This window comes from Sorex araneus, chromosome 7 (assembly GCF_027595985.1).
Source record: "Sorex araneus isolate mSorAra2 chromosome 7, mSorAra2.pri, whole genome shotgun sequence".
Taxonomy (NCBI): domain Eukaryota; kingdom Metazoa; phylum Chordata; class Mammalia; order Eulipotyphla; family Soricidae; genus Sorex; species Sorex araneus.
The window spans coordinates 42,908,398-42,931,277 of NC_073308.1; the positions used below are offsets into that span (position 1 = coordinate 42,908,398).

The window sequence follows — 22,880 nt, forward strand, 5'->3', positions numbered from 1 at the left end:
TCTAATATTAGAAGGACTGGAGAGATAGCACAGCGGGTAGGGCGTTTGCCTTGCACGCTGCCGACCTGGGTTCGATTCCTCTGTCCCTCTCGGAGAGCCCAGCAAGCTACCGAGACTATCCCGCCCACACAGCAGAGCCTGGCAAGCTATCCGTGGCATATTCAGCATGCCAAAAACAGTAACAACAAGTCTCACAGTGGAGACGTTACTGGTGCCCGCTCGAGCAAATCAATGAACAACGGGACGACAGTGCAGTGCTACAGTGCTAATACTAGAAGATTTTTTACCATGATTTGTGAGGTGCACAGATTTTCCTGCTTTTGATTCTTTTAATTTTTTTTGTTTTGCTTTTCGGTGCTAAGGATTGTGCATGCTAACACAAAGACACACTTAACCACTGACCCTGCTCAGATATCCCTGCATTCATCTTTTTTAAACAGTAAAAATGTAGCAATCTTATGTGGGTTCTTTCATTACTTTTGTGCTTTTAAAGTCCTTCTGTGAATTCCTCGAGTTGGTGTTGCTTTGACAAGTGCAGCTCTGGAGAGAGGGCATGCCCACATCGTTTAGCCTGAGAATTACTAGTTACCCAAGTAAGAGAACCTCTTTGTTTTCTCCTAGATTGTTTTATTCTCTGGGGGGAGGGTGGAGTCCACCAGGCTGTGCTCAGGGATCACACCTGGTGGGCCTCTGAGGACCTTATGGGGTCCTGGGGCTCAAACCTGGGTCCATTGTGTACAAGGCTTGCTCCCTACTCACTGTGCTATCTCTCTGTCCTTTTTTTTCTTTTTTAAATTTTTCTTTTAATTGCATATGACATATTAATTTCAGGTATACACAAGATTCTGTAGTTGTATGGTTTTTAAAAAACGGTTTTTAAACTATATGCAACTCTTTAATCACATTCACTTTGGGATCAGAGAGATGGTACAGTGGGTAAGGTGCACGCCTTGCACACAGCCAACCCTGGTTTGAACATCAGAGTCAGGAGTGAGTCCTGAGCACAGCCCAGGAGGGCCCCTAAACAAACAAACAAATAAATACATTCAATTTACTTGATGTTATGAAATGTCTCCAACTTGAGTACCTTAATACTTGGTTAATTTTTCCACTGTTATTATTGGATAATCTGTTTCTTCACATTGATTGCAATATTTTTTCTTTTTTTTTTTTTTTTTGCTTTTTGGGTCACACCCGGCGATACACAGGGGTTACTCCTAGCTCTGCACTCAGGAATTACTCCTGGCGGTGCTCAGGGGACCATATGGGATGCTGGGAATCGAACCCCATATGCAAGGCAAACACCCTACCCGCTGTGCTATTATTGCTCAAGCCCCTCTCTCTCTTCTTTTGTTTTTGTTTTGGGGCCATACCTGGCGATGCTCAGGGCTTACTCCTGGCTCTGCACTCAGGAATTGCTCCTGGCGGTGTTCTGGAATAAGGGGCGCAGGATTGGCCAAGTGTAAGGCAAATACCCTACCTGCTCGCTGTTACTTGGATCCCTGATTGCAATATTTTCTTAAATATTCTGTTTTTCAGTATTCTAGATGATGTTTGTTCTGACAAATTTTAGCATCTATCATACTTTAGGAATTAATTTATTTCTGACCTTTAGAGGTTTATTCTGTTTGAAGAAAATCTTTTCTTTTTTTTTTTGGTTGGGTGGGGGGTACGGTCACACCGGGTGGTGCTCAGGGCTCACTCCTGGCTCTGCTTAAGGATATGTGGTGTCAGGGATTGTACCTGGTCAGTTGTGTGTGAGACAAGGGCCCTACCTGCTATATTATCACTCTGACCATAATACTTCTTTTTTTGTTGTTGTTTTTTGGGTCACACCTGGCGATGCACAGGGGTCACTCCTGGCTCTGCACTCAGGAATCACTCCTGGCGGTGCTCAGGGGACCATATGGGATGCTGGGAATCGAACCCGGGTCGACCGTGTGCAAGGCAAACGCCCTACTCGCTGTGCTATCGCTCCAGCCCCCTCTTTTTGTTTTTTTAAAGTTTGTTTTTGCTTTTGCTTTTTGGGTCACACCCGGTGATACTCAGGAGTTACTTCTGCCTCTGCACTCAGGAGTTATTCCTGGTGGTGTTCAGGGGACTTGGGATGCTGGGTATTGAAACCGGGTTGGCCACATGCAAGGCAAACGCCCTCCACATTGTACTATCATTCCGGCCCATCTGACCATAGTACTTCTTAATACTTTGTTTCTCTTCTGACCTTTGGGTCACACCTATCAGTACTCAGGGCTTACACTTAAATGAAATACTTTCTTGTGATAACTGAATTCTCCTACATGGAAGCTTGAAATCAATTCTCAAGAAATTAGAACCCGGTTTCATTCACCTCCTGAAGTGCACTGCTGGGGTCCTGTGACTGTTCCTTGGTCAGAACTCTAAGGCATAATTTAGGGTCTGACTTCAGTGTGTATTCCCAGACATCCTACTGATATGTGAGAATATATTAAAGGAGACCTAGGTTTAACTCTTCTAACCAGTTAGCCGAGAACTATGCAACAGATTTATCTGCTTCAGGTGGAAACGGCTTCTCTCCCAGCTGCCATACAGAGACTTCTAGATGAAATGAGAGCCTGGGGGCGGAGCGATAGGACAGCAGGTAGGGTTGCGTGCCTTGCACATGGCCAACCCAAGTTTGATTCCCAGAATCCCATACGGTCCACCAAGCTTCTGAGTGCAGAGCCAGGAGTAACCCCTGAGCACTGCCAGGTGTGGCTCAAAAGCCGAGAGAGAGAGAGAGAGAGAGAGAGAGAGAGAGAGAGAGAGAGAGAGAGAGAGAGAGAGAGAGAGAGAGAGAGAGAGAGAGAGAGAACACAAGTGCCTGTTGGCTCAGTGGTCGAATTCCTACACTGTAATCACGGGGCCAAGAGTTTGATGCACTCCATTTTTCAGTACTCCTGGGGCCACATGAAGAATCTGGCCTCAGATGCACCTAAACCAAATGTGTGAGCACCATAGCTAAAAGTGTGCGAGTCCCAGTGGGTCTGTGTATGAGCGCCAGGCCAAGGGTGCAGGAAAATGCCCCCCACGGGTAGGGCCTTGCCCACGGTGTGAACAGAGTCATCCAGCAGGACTGGACACTAGGGAGCGAGTTAATTTTCTCTGAGCCAAAGGGAACATTCCAGCAGGAGAAACTGGACCGCAGGGCAGCCGGGTGAGTCCCAGGCAGCCAGTCCTGTGGCAGGATTTTCTAGCCCCCTGGTCCCAAAGCTCAGCTGCAGGTGCGTCTCAGTGCCACTAGGGCAAAGGCTGGAAGAGTCTGGTTTGGTTGCCCAGGCCATAGGTGAGGAAAAGCAGAGTTTGAGAATCTTTGTTAGGGTTTTCTGCCCACAAAGGGCAGAACAAGGTCCCCTATGCCCTGACCCTCACTCCTGGGGCACCTCCTGGCCATCCTGCTGCTGAGGCTTGGCAGGAGACGCTGCTCCCGGGAAAGGACTCTCGCATGCACTCAATAAACGGTAAGAGGAGGCAAAAATGACAGTAACACTAACATCCCCAGACATTGCAACGATGAAGGAAAGGGGGAAAATTTAAAAAACAAAAAAACAAACAAACCAGCAAAACCAGAGGGCTGGAGAGTAAGGTGCTGAATGAAGCCAATGCTGGGCCAGCAAAAACAAAACAAAACCAATAGCTTGTTTTAAAAGAAGAGCTTAAGGGGCTGGAGCGATAGCACAACGGGTAGGGCGTTTGCCTTGCACGTGGCCGACCCGGGTTCGATTCCTAGCATCCCATATGGTCCCCTGAGCACCGCCGGGAGTAATTCCTGAGTGCATGAGCCAGGAGTAAAGCCCTGTGCATCGCTGGGTGTGACCCAAAAACAAAACAAAACAAAAAAAGAACAAATCTTCCAATTATGTTATTATCTGATTATTTCTTAGCAGAAAAATGATGAAATGCTTATCTGTCTGATGTGTTTGTGGTTACACATATAATAAATTAGCATACTAATTAATAGGATGAATAATATAGCACATCTTAGGTTGATATGTTTAACCTAAATGAATCATAAATTAAAAAGGTACTTGTTCTATCCTGTCCAATAAAGTGGCCATTAGGCCAGGAAGCACATGTGGTTAATGAGCGCTTGTAATGTGGCTGCTGCATTTGAGGAACTGGGTAACTTTTTCAGTTTTGTTCTGTTTTTCTGTGCCACACCCAGCAGTGCTCAGGGCTTCCAACTGGCTCTGTGAACAGGGATCACTCCAGGTGGGGCTTGGCGGACCATATGGGGTGACTGCATGTGAGGCAAGGACCTGATCCTCTATCCTCTATAATCTCCAACCCCAAGAACTGGATTGTTTAACATTTAAATTATATTTAATTTTAATACAAGTAGCACATGTAAAATATTTTTTTAAATATGCCCACACCAGCAGTGATGGTGCAGGCTGTATTAGGGATCAAACTCAGTGCCCGCAGATGCTAAGTATATGAGCTACCACGTGAGCTATAACCCTCTTGTGGCAGTTCTATTGGGGGCACTAGTTACCGTTGACCAGTTTGCCTATAATTTACGCCCCCCCCCCCCCAATCCTCTTCCAGGAGGATTAGTTTCGACATTCCAGTGCCAGTTGCTTTCCTCTGGGTATCAACACTGCTTGTTCTGGGAGAAAGTGGTAACAATGTTTGTTGTCTAGGTTTATAAATATTTAAGGAGAGGAAGGGACCCCTTCCCTCCCCTCTGTAGCTTCAGTTACCCTGTCTGGGGCAGAACAGTCGTTTCATTTTTTGGGGGCGGTTTGGGGCCACATCCGGCAGTGCTCCGGGGACCATATGGGATGCTGGTGATGCAAACTGGGTCCAGCCTGCCCGCTGTTTGATCGCTCCGGCCCAAGCACAGCCTCGGTTGTGTTGCGGGGTGGGTTACCCAGGGAGCTCCCGGGGCTGGTGCTCAGGCACCTGCTGCCCTGCCCGCCGCTGCTCATAGGCATCTGGTTTAGTGCTCGCATACGAGCTGGCTCTGCTCCGCTCCTGGCCAAGGCGCTCACAGTTCTCGGTCGGGTGCTTGCGGTGGGTGGGGGGTGCCCAGCCGTGCGTGCTCTGCCTCCAGCCCCCAAGGTCAGTGTTGAACCTAGAGCTAGAGTGTGAAGACGCTCCCGGCTCGGGGTATCATGTTCAGGAAATAAGCCAGAGTGAGAACAAATACCAGATGACCTCACTCGGCTGCGGAATGGAGACAAAACGCGGGAACGCACAGCGAGGACCGAGCCCCTGGTCTTGGGTTACAGGACAGTTTCCCCGAAGGGGGAGGCGCTGGGGGGATGAGGGGCGCGCAGGGTCGGTGGTGGAGGGTCGTGGCACTTTGGAGGTGGGGTGCTGTCACTTTGTGCGTAGGTACCGTAGACCCTAACGCGGCCCTAACCACAGGCCCTCCAGGGTCAAAACCAAACCCAGCCTGCAGACGGTGGGCACCCGGCTTCCGGCGGCGCGCGGGACGCTCTTCACTCCCAGAGGGGCTTGACCCAGTCCGCGGGGCGGGGGCGCGGGGAGCTCGGGGATCTGGCGTGCCCGCGGGGGGCCCATCACCCCCTCACTGCTGGTGTGGGGGCCCGGGGGGGGCAGACGCCTAACTGTACTCGGCCAAGAGCGGGTGCAGAGAATTGGGGAGGACCATGCACTGGGACAGGGAGTGTGGTCACCCTGACCAGGCCTCCAGGACGCACGGAGGAGGGTGGGAGAGGCCTCGGCGGGGACACAGGGCGCTCGGCTGGGCGGCCCCGGGAGGCCCGAGGGCCGTAAGATGGCTGCGGCTGGCCGGGAAAAGGAGGACACGAGGGCAACCCCGAGCTGGAGCAGAGCCGCGGTGCCCAGAGGCCCCGGCTGAGCTCACCGGCGCGGAGCGGGCCCGGGCGGCAGCGGGAGCGCGCGGCCGGGGTGGCAGGAGCGGCGGGAGAGCGCGGGCCGGTCGGCAGCGGGAGCGCGCGGACCGAGGGGGCGGGAGCGCGCGGGCCGGGGCGGGAGAGGGAGGGGCAGCGGGAGCGCGCGGGCCGCGGAGGGAGCGGGAGCGCGCGGGCTGGGACGGCTGCAGCTGCGGGAGCGCGCGGGCCGGGGCGGAGCGCGCGGGCCGGGCCGGCAGCGGCAGCGGCAGCGGGAGCGCGCGCGCCGCCGGGAAGTTGGGAGCGCGCGCGCACGCGAGTCGGGGCCGCGAGCAGCCGCGGCCACCGGCGTCGCCTCTTTAAGCCGCGGCGGCCGGCGCTCGGGCTCAGCGCGTTCGGAGCAGCGGCCGCTGGGCCCTCATCGCGTCGGCGGGGGCCGAGCCCGCTGGTGCGGGGGCCGCGGCGCGGCGGGAGGACCGTCTCCGGCAGCCGGGACGAGGCCGAGGGGGACCATGTCCGGGAAACACTCCCGCCCCTCCACCATCGACCGCGTCATCAAAGGTGCCTTAGCGGAGCGGGCCTGCCCCCCTCGGAGCCGCGGGGAACGGCCCTCGGCCGGGCCACGGCTCGAGGCTGCGGGGGGAGCCGAGGAGCGGGAGGACGGGTCCATCGGGAGGGTCTCGCGGGGTGCGGGAGAGCGAGGCGGGCATCCCCGCGGGACCCCGGCTTTTCCCCCCCTCTTGCACCGCCGGGGCTGGGCATTGCCAACTGGCCTGCCGCGGTCGGGGGCTGCCAGGTGGGCTGGGCACGCGTCCCGGCCCCCCCCCCCACCCCCTCCATCTGTTGCAAGGGAGCAATTCCGCTTTCGAGGTCTCTGATCCTGGAGGCCGGCTGGGGAGGGGGACGTGGCCAGGAGTTTGGCAGACTCTCCTGCAAGTCCAAGCTGCCCGCCGCACCCCACCTTTCGGCCAGACCATGCTCCCCTTCTCCCACCCCGCCTTCTGAGGACGCCTTCCAATTCTGGCCCACTTTCCACACCGTCACAGGTTCCGATTACTGAAAGGGACCGTGTGGTGCACGGAGCACGGAGCACGGAGCACGGAGCCCCGAGCCCCGTCTGCAGGGCGCTGGGATGACAGCTCTCAGGGTGTGCGGCTGGTGCCTGTATTTTCTCGTGGGCGCAGAGGCTTGGAGAGGGATGAGGTCCATTGATTCCGAGGGCCAGCGGCAGAGGAGCGAAGCCGGTGTTGGGGCTTTCACCCTGTCGCAGTTTCCACCCTGAAACCAGCCACCCGTGTTTAAACCGTAACCTCCAATGCGTGCGCTCCTTTTATTCAGCCCTGAACTGAAGTACACCCCCTCGGACTCCCAACCATCGGGTTGCAAGGACTGTTTTCTAAGAAGGGAATAGACCCGCGTTAGACCCGCTTGCCTGCCCGACTTTTGGATCGAAGGGGTTAGCTCGTAGTGGGGGAAACTGTTAGAATACTTTTCTTTTTTTCATTTTGCGAAGTAGAAGGAGAAAGGAAACCAAGGTTGGTTGCCAGCATACTCTTTTTTTTTTTTTTTAAAGCGGAAAAGCCTGTTTAGTGTTCAGCGAAGGGGGAGAATTATATTGTGTACCTTTTTCCCCCCTTGTTAAAACATCAAGCCTCATAAATGTTGATTTCTATACTACCTAATAGATTTTTTATGACTAATTACTCAGCATTTATCTGTGATGATTAGAGATTTAAGTGAATTTCACATAATTGATATCCTCTTAACTGCGAGATTATTTGAGCCTTTAATACCAGCTTTTATAGTACCCAGTTTCACAATATATGACACAACCTCTTTTGGCTACATCAAGGACATGATTATTAATTTCCCTCCTGTGCTGTTATCATGGCTGGTGCATTCTGCTGTATAAGGGTGTTGGCAATTTCCTCTTGGACGAAAATAATTCCTTGCCGCTAAGCGTCTTTAGTGCTTTTGTCTGCTTTTAGTTTATCTCCTTTAGGACTGTTCTCTATCTGTCAAAATATGCCTTTACTGCCTTCTAATCTGCCCTGGCTAAGCAGAAGTAGGCAGGGAAATCAGATAAACAGGAATTGTGTGTCAAAGTAGAATTGAGAGCATTCTAGGGAAACTTTAGTGGAAGTCCTTAGACCATCGGAGACCCCAAATCCTGATCACTGTTCTAACATGTCCCTTCTACCGCCACATGCCATGTTGTAAAGGAAAAGTTTAAATGACCCCAAAGATTTTAAAATATAGAATAAGTAAAGTGAAACATGACTAAAATGCAGTGCCGGCTTTATGCTGGGCGTGCTCTCAGTTACGTGAGCACCCCCCTCCCTTCAGGAGCCTGCAGGACTCACATATGTGTCAGTGAAATAGAAAAGACTGCATGTTGTCTACCTTCAAGATCACCCTCATGTAAATGAGGTGTCAGTGGTTTCTGGCCTTAGAATGTGTCCGTTTATTTTGCACATAAACACTTGAAAACAGAAGTTGACCATAGCAGCTTTCACTTCTTGGTGACTTCTGTTGCTTTTTTTACTGCTGGGATTTCTAGACTTTGAAATTGTGAAAGTTTCTTCTGAGAAAGTAAGGTGTCACGGATCTCTCACTGAGGTCCATGCATGGGGCACTAACTCCTGACTTGTATTGTCTTGGCTGACCAGAGTTGTCTGCATGTAATCACAGCCCACATCTTTTTCAGAGGTGAGACCACACCCTAGTTATTTTTGGTTCTGTCATTTCCTGTTAGCTTCAACATTTTTTGGTGTGTGCAACTTTTGCAGAGGATTGGGTGGCGAGATGATTTGTATTTTTGCGTCCGCACCAGTTTTTCTAGAGTGAAGGAACTGACTGGTGATCAGAATACTGGGCAGTCCTCTTGCTTCTGGAACATTCTTGTGACCTTGCCCTTTCTTTCTTTTTTAATTTTTTTTTAACCTTGTCTTTTTACTATGCTTTTGTTTGTTTCAATAATCTCATCTATACAGTTGGGTTAATTAATACCTTCTTGGACCAATCACCTGAGTTTTGCAAAATGTGAAAAAGACAAGGCTGGATTAGAAACACGATAGTAGTTTGATAATAGGTCACTTCTTACATAAGTAGCAGACACATCTTAACACTTGAAAAGCAGAATTAGGAAGGACATAAAACTATCATGTAAATCAGGGTGCTATTTTCTCTCAGGAAAATTTTGTGTGACATAAAGGATGTCTGAGTGGAATCCTGGGTATAATAGTGGCAGGAGACAGATACAGCTTAGATATGCAAGACTTCCTAAGCTGCTGGTATCTTTAGCAATTGATGGTACTCAGTTTTTCTTTAAAACTATAGAAATACTTAGGAGTTCACTCATGAAGTATTGATGGGAGCCATCTGCGGGCTAAAGATGCTCAAGTATGCTGACGCACAGTTTCTGGGAGTGTCTAGAATAGAGGGTGTGGAATGGGGAATTCACCACCGGGAACTCAAATGAACCTTGGAGCCTAACTCCCCCATCTTTAAAATTTCTTTAAAAATTAAAAAAAAATTTGGGAGGGCTACCCCTTATGGTACTCAGAGCTTACTCCTGGCTCTGCGCTCAGGGATCACTTCTGATAAGCTAGGGGACTGTATGGGCTGCTAGGAATTGAACCCTGGTTGTCTGTGTGCAAGGCAAGCACTCTATCCACTGTACTATCTCTCCGACCCCTAAATTTTCTTTTTCTGCTTGAGGAAAATTAATTCTTTTCTTTGGCAATGATTTTTATAAAACGAGTTTATTCCGGGGAGTTGGAGCAATAGCACAAGCGGGGAGGGCATTTGCCTTGCATGGGGCCAACCCGGGTTCTATCCTTGGCACCTTTATGGTCCCCCAAGCGCCACTGGGAGTGATTTCCTGAGTGCAGAGTCCTGAATATCTCTGGGTGTGACACCCCTTGCCCCCCAAAAAAAATTTATTCTGCTAGGCTGAATCCTTTCAGTGGAAACAGGAAAATTTAGTAGGAATTATGTGACAGGTATGGAGAATCAGTTCATAGGCTGGGTGGGACTTAAGGTCTGTCACACATGTCAGGGACATGCAGCCCAGTCCCTCCTCCTGTTGTGGAATTCAGGTGCTGTGGACACACACAGAATGTGCTGTCAGTGTGGTATGGTAGTGTGCAACCAGTGTACAGCAGCAGACATTGTATGTTGCTGGTGTATTTAATATTTCACATTGATTTCATATTGGAAATGGTGTGCCAGAATTTTAAAGATTTTTAACAAGGATAGTATGGTGGTTATTTTTGCAAAATCCTTGAACTTTGTTTTAAAATCTAATATTTGTCTTTTATTCATTTCCACAGCTGTTGCCCCTTCTCTCCCCTTTTCTTACTATAGGACGGGCTTACAAGAGGTTAATTTTTTTTTTATTTACGCTTAACTCCACTAATTATAAAATTTGAAGGAAAGAAAGGGACTTCACATTTCTCCCCTCCTGGAACAACTGCTCTTACTTAATATTTATTACATATTTCCAACTGCTTATATATTTTTAATTCAAGGAAGACAGATACATATATTAAAGCTCTTGAAGTGCATGTGTTTTTCATGTTATTTTAATAAATATTTGAATTTTACACAAATAATGATAGTTTTAGTAAGCATAAAATGAGTTTTAAAGTATTTACATTCATATTTGGTTCTCTGTATTTTCAGTCATTTTATACAATAAAAATTTGGAAGAAGCATTTTAAAATATATGTTTCCAATGTGAACAGTGGTGCTTATCTGTTGAATTTGTCAACAATATTTTAAGTTCTGCTTAGTTTAACTATTGTAATTAACAAATTGCCAGACTGTTGTTGGAAACCATTGCCTTTTGAAAGTCAGACCTCTAAGTGGAAATCTAAAACCTTGAAAAGGCATCTTATTATCATTTTTATAAAATTTTATTGAATCACCATGAGATAGTTACAAGCTTTCATGTTTGGGTTACAGTCTCACAATGATCAAACACCCATCCCTCCACCAGTGCACATGGCAGACAATATTCCCCATGCTCTCTCTCTACTTTTGGGCATTATGGCTTGCAACACAGACACATTAAGGTCTGATTATATATTTGGTTTGGGGGCCACACCCAGCGGTGCTCAGGGGTTACTTCTGGTTCACACTCAGGAATTACTCTTGGTGGTACTTGGGGGATCATCTGGGATGTCGGATCGAACCCGAGATGGCCACATAGAAGGCAAATGCCCTACCTACTGTGCTATTGCTCTGGCCCCTGAAAGGGCATTTTATTTTATTTTATTTTATTTTTTATTTTTTTTGCTTTTTGGGTCACACCCGGCGATGCACAGGGTTTATCCTGGCTCTGTACTCAGGAATCACCCCTGGTGATGCTCAGGGGACCATATGGGATGCTGGGATTCGAACCCAGCACAGGTCGGCTGCGTGCAAGGCAAACGCCCTACCCGCTATGCTATTCCTCCAGCCCTGAAAGGGCATTTTAATTAAGACATTTGTAATTATTTTTTGATCAGGAGTAAGATACTATTTTTTCACTCATATATTAATGACTGTAATTTAAATTCTGCATATCAAACATTGGTAATAAAGCTTTTTTTCCTCCTGTAATGAAACAACCACTTTGGGGCTTGGGGGAAATGTCTGGCAGTGAGCTCTGAGGGGCGGCTGTCCCTGGCTCTGTCTAGGGGTAACTCCTGAGGGTGCCAGGGATCATACCAGCTCGGCCGCATGCAAGGCAAGTGCCATACCCCTGTATTATCTCTCACATGATCATAAAATCATAAAATGTGATCATCTCCCCACATGATCACATTTTATGATAAAGTTAAAAAAAAAGTGTAAGGCGAGGATGTGGCTCAGCAGTAGAACACTTCCCTTCACTTGCGTCTTTTATGGGTGAAGATCTCTTGCCTGAGTTTCATTCCTGGCGCTGCCAAACAGTTGGTGAGGTCGGCTAGTCGAGATGGACTCAGTGGCAAAGTGCAGGACTCACGCACGTGGGAACCAGCTTCAGTCTCCACTGCTGCCCCAAGTTAGTTTGAAAAAAATTGTCTGAGGATGCATTACTGAAGTGGGTTTAGGAAAACATTAAAGGTTGGGGGCTGGAGTGATAGCACAGCGGGTAGGGCGTTTGCCTTGCACGCAGCCGACCCGGGTTCGATTGCCAGCATCCCATGTGGTCCCCTGAGCACCGCCAGGGATGGTTCCTGAGTATAGAGCCAGGAGTGACCCCTGTGCATCGCCAGGTCTGACCTAAAAAGAAAAAAAAAAGAAAACATTAAAGGTCCTGGGCTGGAGAGATAGTACCGTGGACATTTGCTTTGCATACCACCGACCTGGATTTGATCCCCGGCATCCCATATGGTCCCCCGAGCACTGCCAGGAGTAATTCCTGAGTGCAGAGTCAAGAATAAGTCTTGAATACCTTTGGGTGTGGCCCCCACTCCTCAAAAAAAGAGAAAAGTGCCCCAAAGTTAAATATAAGCTGCACATTTGATTTGCAAAACACATCTAAATATTTCAACCTGAACTTGTGTATGATTTAAAAACCTCTACCTAATTGTTCAGATTCATGCAAAGAGAACTTTTAATTCTCTGTTCAGTTTCATTGTCAACCATCATTTTTTATCATGAAATCTTTTAACTTTTAGAGTCTTAATTTGTTATTAGAGGCTGTAGCTGGTAACCTAGATTTTTATATTGGGCAAAGAAAGGTATGTTGTATCAGCTGTCCAAGGCAGTTTTAATCTTTGATTGTCATGATAAGATTTATTGACTATAACAATTTGTGAGTTTTTTTGTGCAGTGTTAGACAATATCAGCACAAGAGATTGATATTCTTTTTTTTTTTTTTTTTTTGCTTTTTGGGTCACACCTGGCGATGAGCAGGGATTACTCCTAGCTCTGCACTCAGGAATCACTCCTGGCGGTGCTCAGGGGACCATATGGGATGCTGGGAATCGAACCCGGGTCGGCCGCGTGCAAGGCAAACGCCCTACCCGCTGTGCTATTGCTCCAGCCCCAAGAGATTGATATTCTAAGTGAAATAAATACTGGAGATAATTTATTTTTCACTCAAGAATCACCCATGTAATTTTTACTAAAAGTTGTTAGCTTAAATCTAGGTTAGAGTAACCTAATCCAGTTTTTGTTTTTTTTATTTTTGTATTTTGGGGTCACACCTGGCAGTGCTCAGGGGATCGGGAATTGAACCTGGGTTGACTGTGAGTAAGGCAAGTGCTTTACTATTACTCTGGCCCCAAAACAAATCTAGTTTTTTTCATAGCACTGTAACACTGTCCGTCCCATTGTTCATTGATTTGCTCAAACAGGAACTAGTAAAGTCTCCATTGTGAGACTTGTTGTTACTATTTTTGCATATCAAATATGCCACAGGGAGCTTGCCAGGCTCTGCCTTGCTGGTGGGATACTCTTGGTAGCTTGCTGGGCTCTCCTGAGAGGGACAGAAGAAACGAACCCAGGTCAGCCACGTGCAAGGCAAACGCCCTACTGGCTGTGCTATTGACAATCCAATTTGTGGGATTTTCTCCATGACAGCTGGCCTTAGTATTCAAAAATGTCAAAATAAGGCCAAAGAGATATAGTACGGGGTAATAAGGTATTTCTCTTATAGGCAGCTGATGCCAGCCAGCACTGTATATGGTCCCCTGAGCACAGACGGGAGTAATCCCTGAGCACTTGGTGTGGCCCCAAAACTGAAACATAAAAACAAAAAATGTCCAAGTAGTAGGACCAAGGAGGTAATTTAAGTGATAAGTAGGAACGCAGGCTAAGCATATACTTTCAGTCCCTGGCAGCACATACACAGACACACAGACACACACACTACACACACAAACTCAGCAAAAAGAAGCAAAACAAAAATAAAACACAAATACTTCATTATTATATTATTATTATTATTATTATTATTATTACCGGGTAGGGTGTTTGCCTTGCACTCAGTTGACCCGGTTGACCCGGGTTCGATTCCTCCGCTCCTCTTGGAGAGCTCGGCAAGCTACCAAGAATATCTTGCCCGAATGGCAGAGCCTGGCAAGCTACCCGTGGCGTATTCAATATGCCAAAAACAGTAACAACAAGTCTCACAATGGAGACGTTACTGGTGCCTGCTTGAGCAAATCGATGAGCAACGGGATGACAGTGATACAGTGATTATTTTGATATTTGGCGGTTACATCCAGTGATGCTCAGAACTTGCTCCAGAGTTTGTGCTCAGGAATTAACTCCTGGTGGGGATTGGGGACCATACCGGGATGCTGGGGATTAAACTTATATTGGCCACATGCAAGGCAAATACCCTACATACTGTACTATTGCTCCGGCTCCTAAAACACAAAATACTTTCAAATAAAGAAGTCAGTGATGAAAAATGAGGGATGAAAGAGAAATAACAGTGAAATGCAATGCTAAATCTGGGTTGCAAAAAATCTCTTTTGGGGGGAGCGGTCTGAGTCACACCAATGATGTTCAGGGGTTCCTCCTGGCACTGCTCTCAAGAATTACTCCCGGTGGTGCTTGGGGGCCCATATAGGGGTCCAGGTATTGAACCTGAGTTGTCCACGTGCCAGAAAAATGCCCAATCTGCTATACTATGTCTTGGGCCCCGGGGAGAATGTTCTTGATGCTGGCAAGCCTGTTGAAGTGCTTAGGTTGAAATGTCATGAGGTCCGCAGTTTGCTATCAAATAGTTCATTTTCAAAAACATATGGAGAGAAAAGCAAAAGTAATAATATGTCAATCATGAGAAGGTAGGTGAACAAATGGGTGCTTGTGTTCATTTTACTCTTACTTTTATTTACTATTATTATTATTTTGCTTTTTGGGTCACACCCGACGATGCACTGGATTACTCCTGACTCTGTACTCAGGAATTACTCCTGGCGGTGCTCAGGGGACCATATGGGTTGCTGGGAATCGAACCCGGGTCGGCCGCGTGCAAGGCAAATGCACTACCCACTGTGCTATCATTCCAGCCTCTACTATTACTTTTAAATAGGATTTTAGCTTTTCAAAATGTAAAGTAGTAGAGATGAAAAATAAAGAGTACAATTAAGATCTGCCTGGGGCCGGAGAGAGTACAGTGGGTAAGGCCAGGCACCCAGCTCTGAGTCCTGCCAGGGGTGATCCCTGAGCACAGAGCCAGGGATAAGTGGCAGGTGAGACCCACCCCAACAAAACACAAAGAAAAGAAGGGAAAGGGATGCCTGAAGTGGGGACCAGAGAGAGAAATCAGGAGGTAAGGCACTTAGAGCCGCGTCGATGTGCCCGGGTTTGAATCCGGGCACCACATGTATTCCCCTGAGCATCACCAGGGGTCATTCCTGATTACAGAGCCCAGACTATTCCCTGTGTGCCATCATCTGTGTCCCCATGTCCCCCACAAAATAGATTAATAGGTGAAATTTTAAAAAGAATGGCTGGTGCCATCAGATTTGATAATTCATTAATGCCTTAGTGAGAGGGGAAAAAAAACATGGGTTTTAAAGTTTATTTTTGCTGATAGTAAGTGGTGGGAAATTTGTTTAGCAGGGAAAAAAGTCTATGGTAGGGCTTGGAAAACCCTAAAAGATGAGAGAGGCGCAGTGTAGTTGACTGGAAAGTTAGAGAGAACCGGGTAACCGCAAGGTCAGAGATCCAGAGCGAGGAAGGAGCGAAGAGGGAAGCTCGCCAGGGCAGCTGGCGCTGATTTCAGCAAGATGGTCTCGCTGGGTGTGTGTTAATAGGTTTATAAATATCATCCCGAGTTGTAGAAAATTCCAACATTCCACAAAGGAAGGAAAGGGAGACAGCCCTGTCTTTAATTTTATGGGCGGGAAGGTGGTAGAGAGAAATGAGTGCATTTTATACACGCCAACGAGGAGAGGAGAGGGAAGGGATTTTCGCGGCCTGTGTCCCATCCCTGTTAATCACACCACTTTCCCGACGGGTCACTGGCTCAGATGACAGGCCCAGGAGTCACACCAGACTGTCCTGTTGTTTCCCTTCTGCTTGAGAGCCCTCTCTGAGATTAAGCTCTGTGGCGCTGGGTTTCCGCAGAGCCAACTCCATCTCCCACTCTCCCTCCCCCCCTCTCTGGCCGGGCCGTCGCCCAGGACGCCTGAGTGTAACCTCCAGGCTGCACCAGCATCTGCGGATGCTGTCAAGATCTCTGTGCTTGACATTCTTCATAAGCGTTTGGACCTTCCTTGGAAACCCTACTGAGGTTCGGTGGAGAGCTTTTGGACCAAGCCTCGCTAACCTCTGCCCCTGTCTCCTCATTTCACACGCTTTCTCCTGTTCCCTCGTCCCCAAACCTACATTATTGTGACATTAGTGCCTTGTTACTGCTTTTTTTGGTAAATGCGGTCTCTGTAGAATGACTTCTGAATAAAATATCATCCTTGATATTCTGCTGAGTATTGTCCTGGGAATAACCCCGGCTTATTTGTCTTTTCAGGATTTAGTCAAAAGGACCGTTTCCCTAGGAGGCTGTATAGTGTAATGGGTTGAGAACATAAGCAGACACACCTGGATTCCAATTCTGCCTCTTTCGTGTAGTTGCATGACCTTGGACAAGTCACTCACTCAGCCCTGTTTGACTTCATTGCCCTTAACTGATCGAGGGATCATCCAGTCATCCAGTCTGGCATATTGGGATTTATAATGACCAAATCAGCTTCACAGGGTATGATGACGTATCTTGCAGCACTCTCTCCGTGTTAATGCTGTCCTCAGAGGAAGAGTAAAATAATGTCTCTGAGGAAGAGTTAAAAAATGTCTCCTGTGCTCCCAGGCAAACATCTTTAAATGCTTTTCTATTCATTGTTCACTACAGACTACTCTTACAAAGATAAGAAAATTATTTTTGGGGAGAGCTATTCCCAGCTGTGCTTAGGGATCACTCCTGGTGGGCTCTGGGAACCATCTGAGGTGCCTGCACTTGAACCCAGGCCTGCCGCCTTCAAGGCAAGTGCCCTACCCACTGTACTATCTCTCTGGCTCTGTGTTTTTATTGTTTTTTTTTTTTTTTTTGCTTTTTGGGACACACCCAGCGGTGCTCAGGGGTTACTCCTAGTTCTGCATTCAGGAATTGGCAGTGCTTGGGGGACTATACAGGATGCCGGGGATCAAACCCGGGTTGGCCGCATGCAAGGCAAACAAACACCCTATCCACTGTACTATTGCTCTGCCCCGGTGTTCTTATTCTTTTGGCCTCGCATGACAGTGCATGGGGGGTAGGGGGCTCCACCTGCAAGGCATATTCTCGTCCTTTCTGACTCTTTCTCCAGCCCAGAACTAACTCAGCCCCCCCCCACCCCCTCCACTCCCCTCCACTCCCCTCCCTTCTTGAGGGGAGAGAAGCTGAGGAGAAACTCACAGCTTGGTGCTTGGGGGCCCAGATGGTGCCAGGGGTCCAACCCAGGGCTCGGCACGCCAAGCATGCACTCATCCCTTTGACCTCTCTGCTTGGCTCTGAACTGTATTAATATTTTTTATTTCTGGGGACCGACACACCTGATGGTACTCAGGGGATATTTCTCGCTCTGTGCTCAGAAGTGACCCTGGCAGTGCCCAGGGGCCCAGATGTGGCGTGGGGGATTTGAACCAGGGTCACGGCCACCACAGCCGTATGCCAAGCGAGCACCTAACCCCCTGGATTATCTCTCCTACCTGACTGTGTGTTCTTCATGCTGAACACAGGGCCTAAAGTGAGGAGTTTAGTGATCGTTGCCAAAAGCGAAAGCGTGAGAAGCTGATCTTGTGGTTGATGGAGGAAGAGCTCAGCCTGCTGATAGCCATGTGATTTTCATCATTTATCTAACTTGCTTCTAACTAAAAATGAGGAATAATTGCATTGCATTTCATACTATGTGGAAAGTGCTTAGCCTAGTGAATGCCTAATAAAGATTAGCTAGGGCACTTGCCTTGCATTCAGACAACCCGGGTTTGATCCCCGGTACCACATATGGTCCTCCAAGCCCCGCCAGGAGTGATCATTGAGCACAGAGCTAGGAGTAAGCCCTGAGCACTGCCAGGTAAGGCCCAGAAACAAACAGAACAAGTTAGCTCTCTTTATTAAATGAATCTGTGTTGAGTCTTGGTGAGGTTTGACAGATCTGATTAAGTTCAAATGGACCTATATGAAATGAAGCGTGTAAGAGTGTTGTACTTTACATTTTTCCAGCCTTAGTCAACCAGAGTCTGCTGGGGTCTGCCACTTGCAAGACAGGTACCTTAACCCTGTATCTTTCCAGCCCCATTTCCTCGTTTCATGTCTTGTCTTTTTGTTTCTGTGTGTATGCATGTGTGTGTGTGTGTGTGTGTGTGTGTGTGTGTGTGTGTGTTTGCATGCACATTTGCAGTACGAGGAATTAATCTCAGGGCCCCACACTTGCAAGTTCTACTGCTAAGCGATATCTCTGATCCACAGTTTTCTTGGTTATTAAAAGAACTTACATCTAAAGTGTAATAATTTCATTTTTCTCTTTTATGGCATAGGAAGAATTTAGAAATCTGTATTTCTAAAATGTGACCTGTATTAAAAATTGATGAATTTCCACTACAAGCAGCACATTTCTAGTTATACTTCAAATCTAAATACATATATGTTTAAAGCTTAAATACTGTCTTGCAAAGTACCTAATATAGCATCTAATAGCTTCCCAAAAGTCACAGAAAATTAGGACTCTGGAGCTTCCTGTGACTAATACATCGGGAGAGCAGATGACTAACTATAGACTATATCGGGCATATAAGATGTTTGCTTTCTCACTCTCAAAATTGATAATCTTTTTAAATTTAAACTTTGTTGATCAGTGGCCCACAAATTACATAATTTGTTTTTATTTGTGTGTGTGTGTGTCTATACCTAGGTACATTTTATTCTTATATACTAAAGCTTTTGTGAGGGGTTTAAAAATAAATTGGGATAATTTTGCTGAATGGCCAGTATAGTAAAGGTAACTTGTGGGTTTAATTATGAATGGAAGTTGGCTATTTTTAATATTGTCTACTGTTTATTGAAAACCTACTCTTTATTGGAAACCGACTAGTATTTGTTATTTCTGTCAGACTATCACACTGATTGTGGTTGTTGCTTACTTGGTGCTCGGAGGGCCACTTTATGATACTTTGAAAGTGAGTTTTGTGACTGTTAAAAGAACAGAGGAGCAAGTTCAAAGAGATAGATCAGATCATTGAAATAAACTACTTGTTCTGACAAGTTGTGATAGGAACAGTAAAGGACACGAGGCTTTCAGTAATAATAGTTAATATGAACTCTTCAGCCATGCTAACTGGCTTAGGGCTGGACAGGCAGGTGAGTAGATCAGGAACTAAGTCTGCAAAAGTAGGCCAGGCTGCTGGCTTAAAATAGGAATGAAAGCAGGGTTATTTGTAGTGAACCTCTGTGCACTATCAAAGAGAGGGTTCACCATAATAGTTCACTATAAATAGAGACAACTATTTAGGTAAATCCTAGTGCCTCATGAGGAGAAGACCACACAGCAATCTAAAAATAATAGCTCATGGGCCGATAACTTCTAAAGTTTATCTTTTGTACTTATTGCAGGATGAAAGAGGTCTTTAAAGATTAAAGATCACTAAAGTGTCTTTTTTTCTCTTATGCAGATCTGCATTAGATGTTATATTTACCTAAAAGTATGCATCATTTATGTAGTGGATATAAAATGCAGCAGGACACTGAATTGAATTTGACCTTGAAAAAGTTGTAGGGTGTTTTTAGTGTACTTGAATTTAAAAATTAAAATAATTATATATTTAATTTTTGTTGATTTATTATTTTGGTTTTAGGGCCACACTGGCGGTGGTCAGGGGTTACTCCTGGCTCTGAGCTCAGGATCACTTCTGGTGGGCTTGGGGGACCACATGTGGTGCCAGGGATCAAACCCGGGTTGGCTGCTTATAAGGCAAGTGCCCTACCTGCTGTGCTATGGCTCTGGTCCAGGATTCTTGTTACATGTTATTTTTAAGCCACACCTGTTTCCTTCCTCCACCTGAAACTCACATATAATTTTTATGATTTTTAAATCATGTGCAAAGTAGTTTGATTAGGGTTTCTGTTTGCTAGTTGGAAGCCTTATAAAGTCATTTTTAATAAAGGTTCTAACAGCAACAGACACTCATGGGTTAGCGATTTGGAAACATTCAAAGCATTGGGTTTTTTTTTTTCTGTGTGTGTGTGTGTGTACTTAGATGATTTTCAGCTCCTGTTATCAGGAAAAATTTACCCACTGAAAACATGAAGAGGTGAAATCGGGATGTGACTCAGCAGCAAAGCACTAGCCTTGCATGTGTCAGACCCAGGGTTTAGTCCCGGGCACTGCAAAAGCAAAGAAAAGGAAAAAAGGAAAAACAAAACAAAAACAAAAGAAAATATGAAGAGGACTGGAGATGTGACTCAGGTGTAGAGCACATGCCTTGCAGGGATGAGGCCCTGGGTTTCTTGTGGGTACTGCATCGTGCCCTGAGTACACACAGGTGAGGTCCCCAGAACTAAAACACCAACCAAAAAAAAAAAAAACCACATGAAAAAAAAATAGGTACCTTGAACCAGTCTTCCGGCTAAAAACTCTGGGGCCTTCTTGGAGTGGGGCTGGGAGCCTCTCCCTAACTTCCCCCAGTTCTGCCGGAAGCCTTTGCGACCACACTCACACCCGCGTCCTACAGTGAATAAATGGCCCAGTGTCTCAGCTTCAGGGCTGGTCTCACGAGACCAAAGAACTGTCCCAGCCCTGCAGCACAGGGCCACATCTAACGCTGCCTGACACCTTCGATTTCCACAATACCAACAAGCCTAGAGGAGCACAGCAAATTTGATGGGAAAATAACACAGAAACCCACTAAGCTCAGTGAGCAAAAATAATAACCCAGAAAGCTTATCTAACAACACTCGGGTCAGTAAATCCTCAGGCGGTGACTTTAGTAATACCTTAATGAGATATAACAATTTTCACAAATTTACTTTAACTGGACTAATTTTTGATGATTCCGTTGGCTATTTTGTTGTAACAACTAATATAAAATAAATTATTTTGTGCCTGCTAAAGGGGCAGGCTGGGGGGGTGGATGGGAAGCTAGGGACACTGGTAGTTGGATTGATGTTGAAACATTGAATGCCTAAAGCAACTGTCTTTGAATACTTTGGTAAACCACAGTGTTTAAATAAAGTTAGAAGGAAAAAAGAAGTTACATTGACCCAATTCCAGATAATATGGAAAGGAAATTAACCTTAAAAGTACAAGTTGCCAGGGCTGAAGAGATCGTACAGTGGGTGTTAGCCTTGCATGCAGCTGACCTGAGTTCTATCCATGGCATCCCGTAAGGTCTTCCAAGCACTACCAGGTGTAAAATTCCTGAATGCAGAGTCAGAGTAAGCCCTGAGTGTTCCCAAGTGTGGAAAAAACAAAACAAGACAAAAAACATCCAAGTTGCAAAAGGATACCTATGAGTATAATTATGTACTAGTTTTGTAAAATTTAAGAGTATACTATGTTATTTGTGACAGAATTGCACACACGCAGGAAAGATATGCAATATCTAAAGACTACTGGTTACATGGAGAAAGGAATAGAATAGTGCGCCTAGGCAGATTTCAATTATATCGTGTGTGTGTGTTTGTGTGTGTGTGTGTGTGTGTGTGTGTGTGTGTGTGTGTGTGTTGAGAGAGGGGGCTTGGACCATACCTATTTCAGGGCTTACTCCTGTCTCTATACTCAGGGGACCGTATGTATTGCCAGGAATCCAGCTAGGGTTGGCCACGTGCAAGGCAAGCACTCTGCTTACAGCTGTGCTGTCTCTCTGGCCCAGCCAACAGTATTGAAGTTGTGCTGTGAATTGAACTCATGATTCCCGCATGTAAAACATTCAACTCAGCCTGTCGAGCTATCTCCCTGCCCCATTTATTTTTATTCTATTTTATTTTATTTTGTTTGCTTTTGGGGCCACACCTGGCAACGTTCAAGGACTTGTCCTGAACAGTGTCCTATCTCTGGCCCTGGGTTATATTGGCATCTCCTGCCATGTTTTTTCACGACAAAGGTGAATGACTTAGTACTTGGTTTCTTGGTCACCGACACTTTGAAACTTGGAGGTAAGGTGGGAAGGAGTCTTTATGGAGCCTGTGAACAAAATTCAGGACAAGATAAAATGGTTTGGGCTGGTCCTCTAAAACTCCTGGCTCTGCACTCAGGAATTATTCCTGATGGTACTCGGGGGATCATATGGGATGCCGGTGATTGAACCTGGGTTAGTCATGTGCAAGGCCCCCAGTACTACTGCTCCAGCCCCTGCCTCTATCTATCTATCTGTCTATCTATCTATCTGTCTATCTATCTATCTATCTATCTATCTATCTATCTATCTATCTATCTATCTATCTATCTATCATCTCTCTATCTCTCTAATCTATCTATCATCTATCTCTCTAATTTTTTGGGTCACACCCAGCGATGCACAGGGGTCCCTCCTGGCTCTGCACTCAGGAATCACTCCTGGCAGTGCTCGGGGGACCCTATGGGATGCCGGGGATTGAACCCGGGTCAGCAGCGTGCAAGGCAAATGCCCTACCCGCTGTGCTATCACTCCAGCCCCCCTCATTTATGTTTAAACAGTGGTTCCTCAGGGAGGTTGCACCCCTTCACGTGGCTCATACACACCCATCTGTGATGTGGAGTGGGGCTCACCGGCAGCATGGTTGCCAAGCTCACACACTCAGCTGCCGGGGTCTGAAGCCAGGGTCCCTTTCTCAGGGTTTTATTCCAAAATTACATGCCTAAAATTTGATCAGTTTGGCTTTTGGCCTTCTAAGTTACTTTTTTGTTCGTTTGTTCTGGGGACCACACCTGGCATGCTCAGGGCTTACTCCTGGCTCTGCGCTCAGGGATCACTCCTGGCGATGCTTAGAGGACCATATGGGATGCCGGGGAATCGAACCCGGGTCGGCTGTTTGCAAGGCAAGCGCTGCTGTACTATTGCTCTGGCCCCTTCGGAGATCTGGTTTTATGGTGCTCTGTTCTCTTC

The 22,880-nt window shown here is 46.8% G+C and overlaps 1 protein-coding gene across 1 annotated transcript in view; it reads left to right on the top strand.

Moving 5' to 3' along the window:
- The first annotated feature begins 6,105 nt into the window (after window positions 1-6,105).
- Window positions 6,106-22,880, top strand: part of PPP3CC (protein phosphatase 3 catalytic subunit gamma) — a 91,104-nt gene continuing 74,329 nt past the window's right edge. The window contains exon 1 of the mRNA XM_004610196.3: window positions 6,106-6,398. Coding sequence (XP_004610253.1) covers window positions 6,350-6,398 — 49 coding nt within the window. The 5' untranslated portion in view covers window positions 6,106-6,349. The remainder of the gene's footprint in view (window positions 6,399-22,880) is intronic.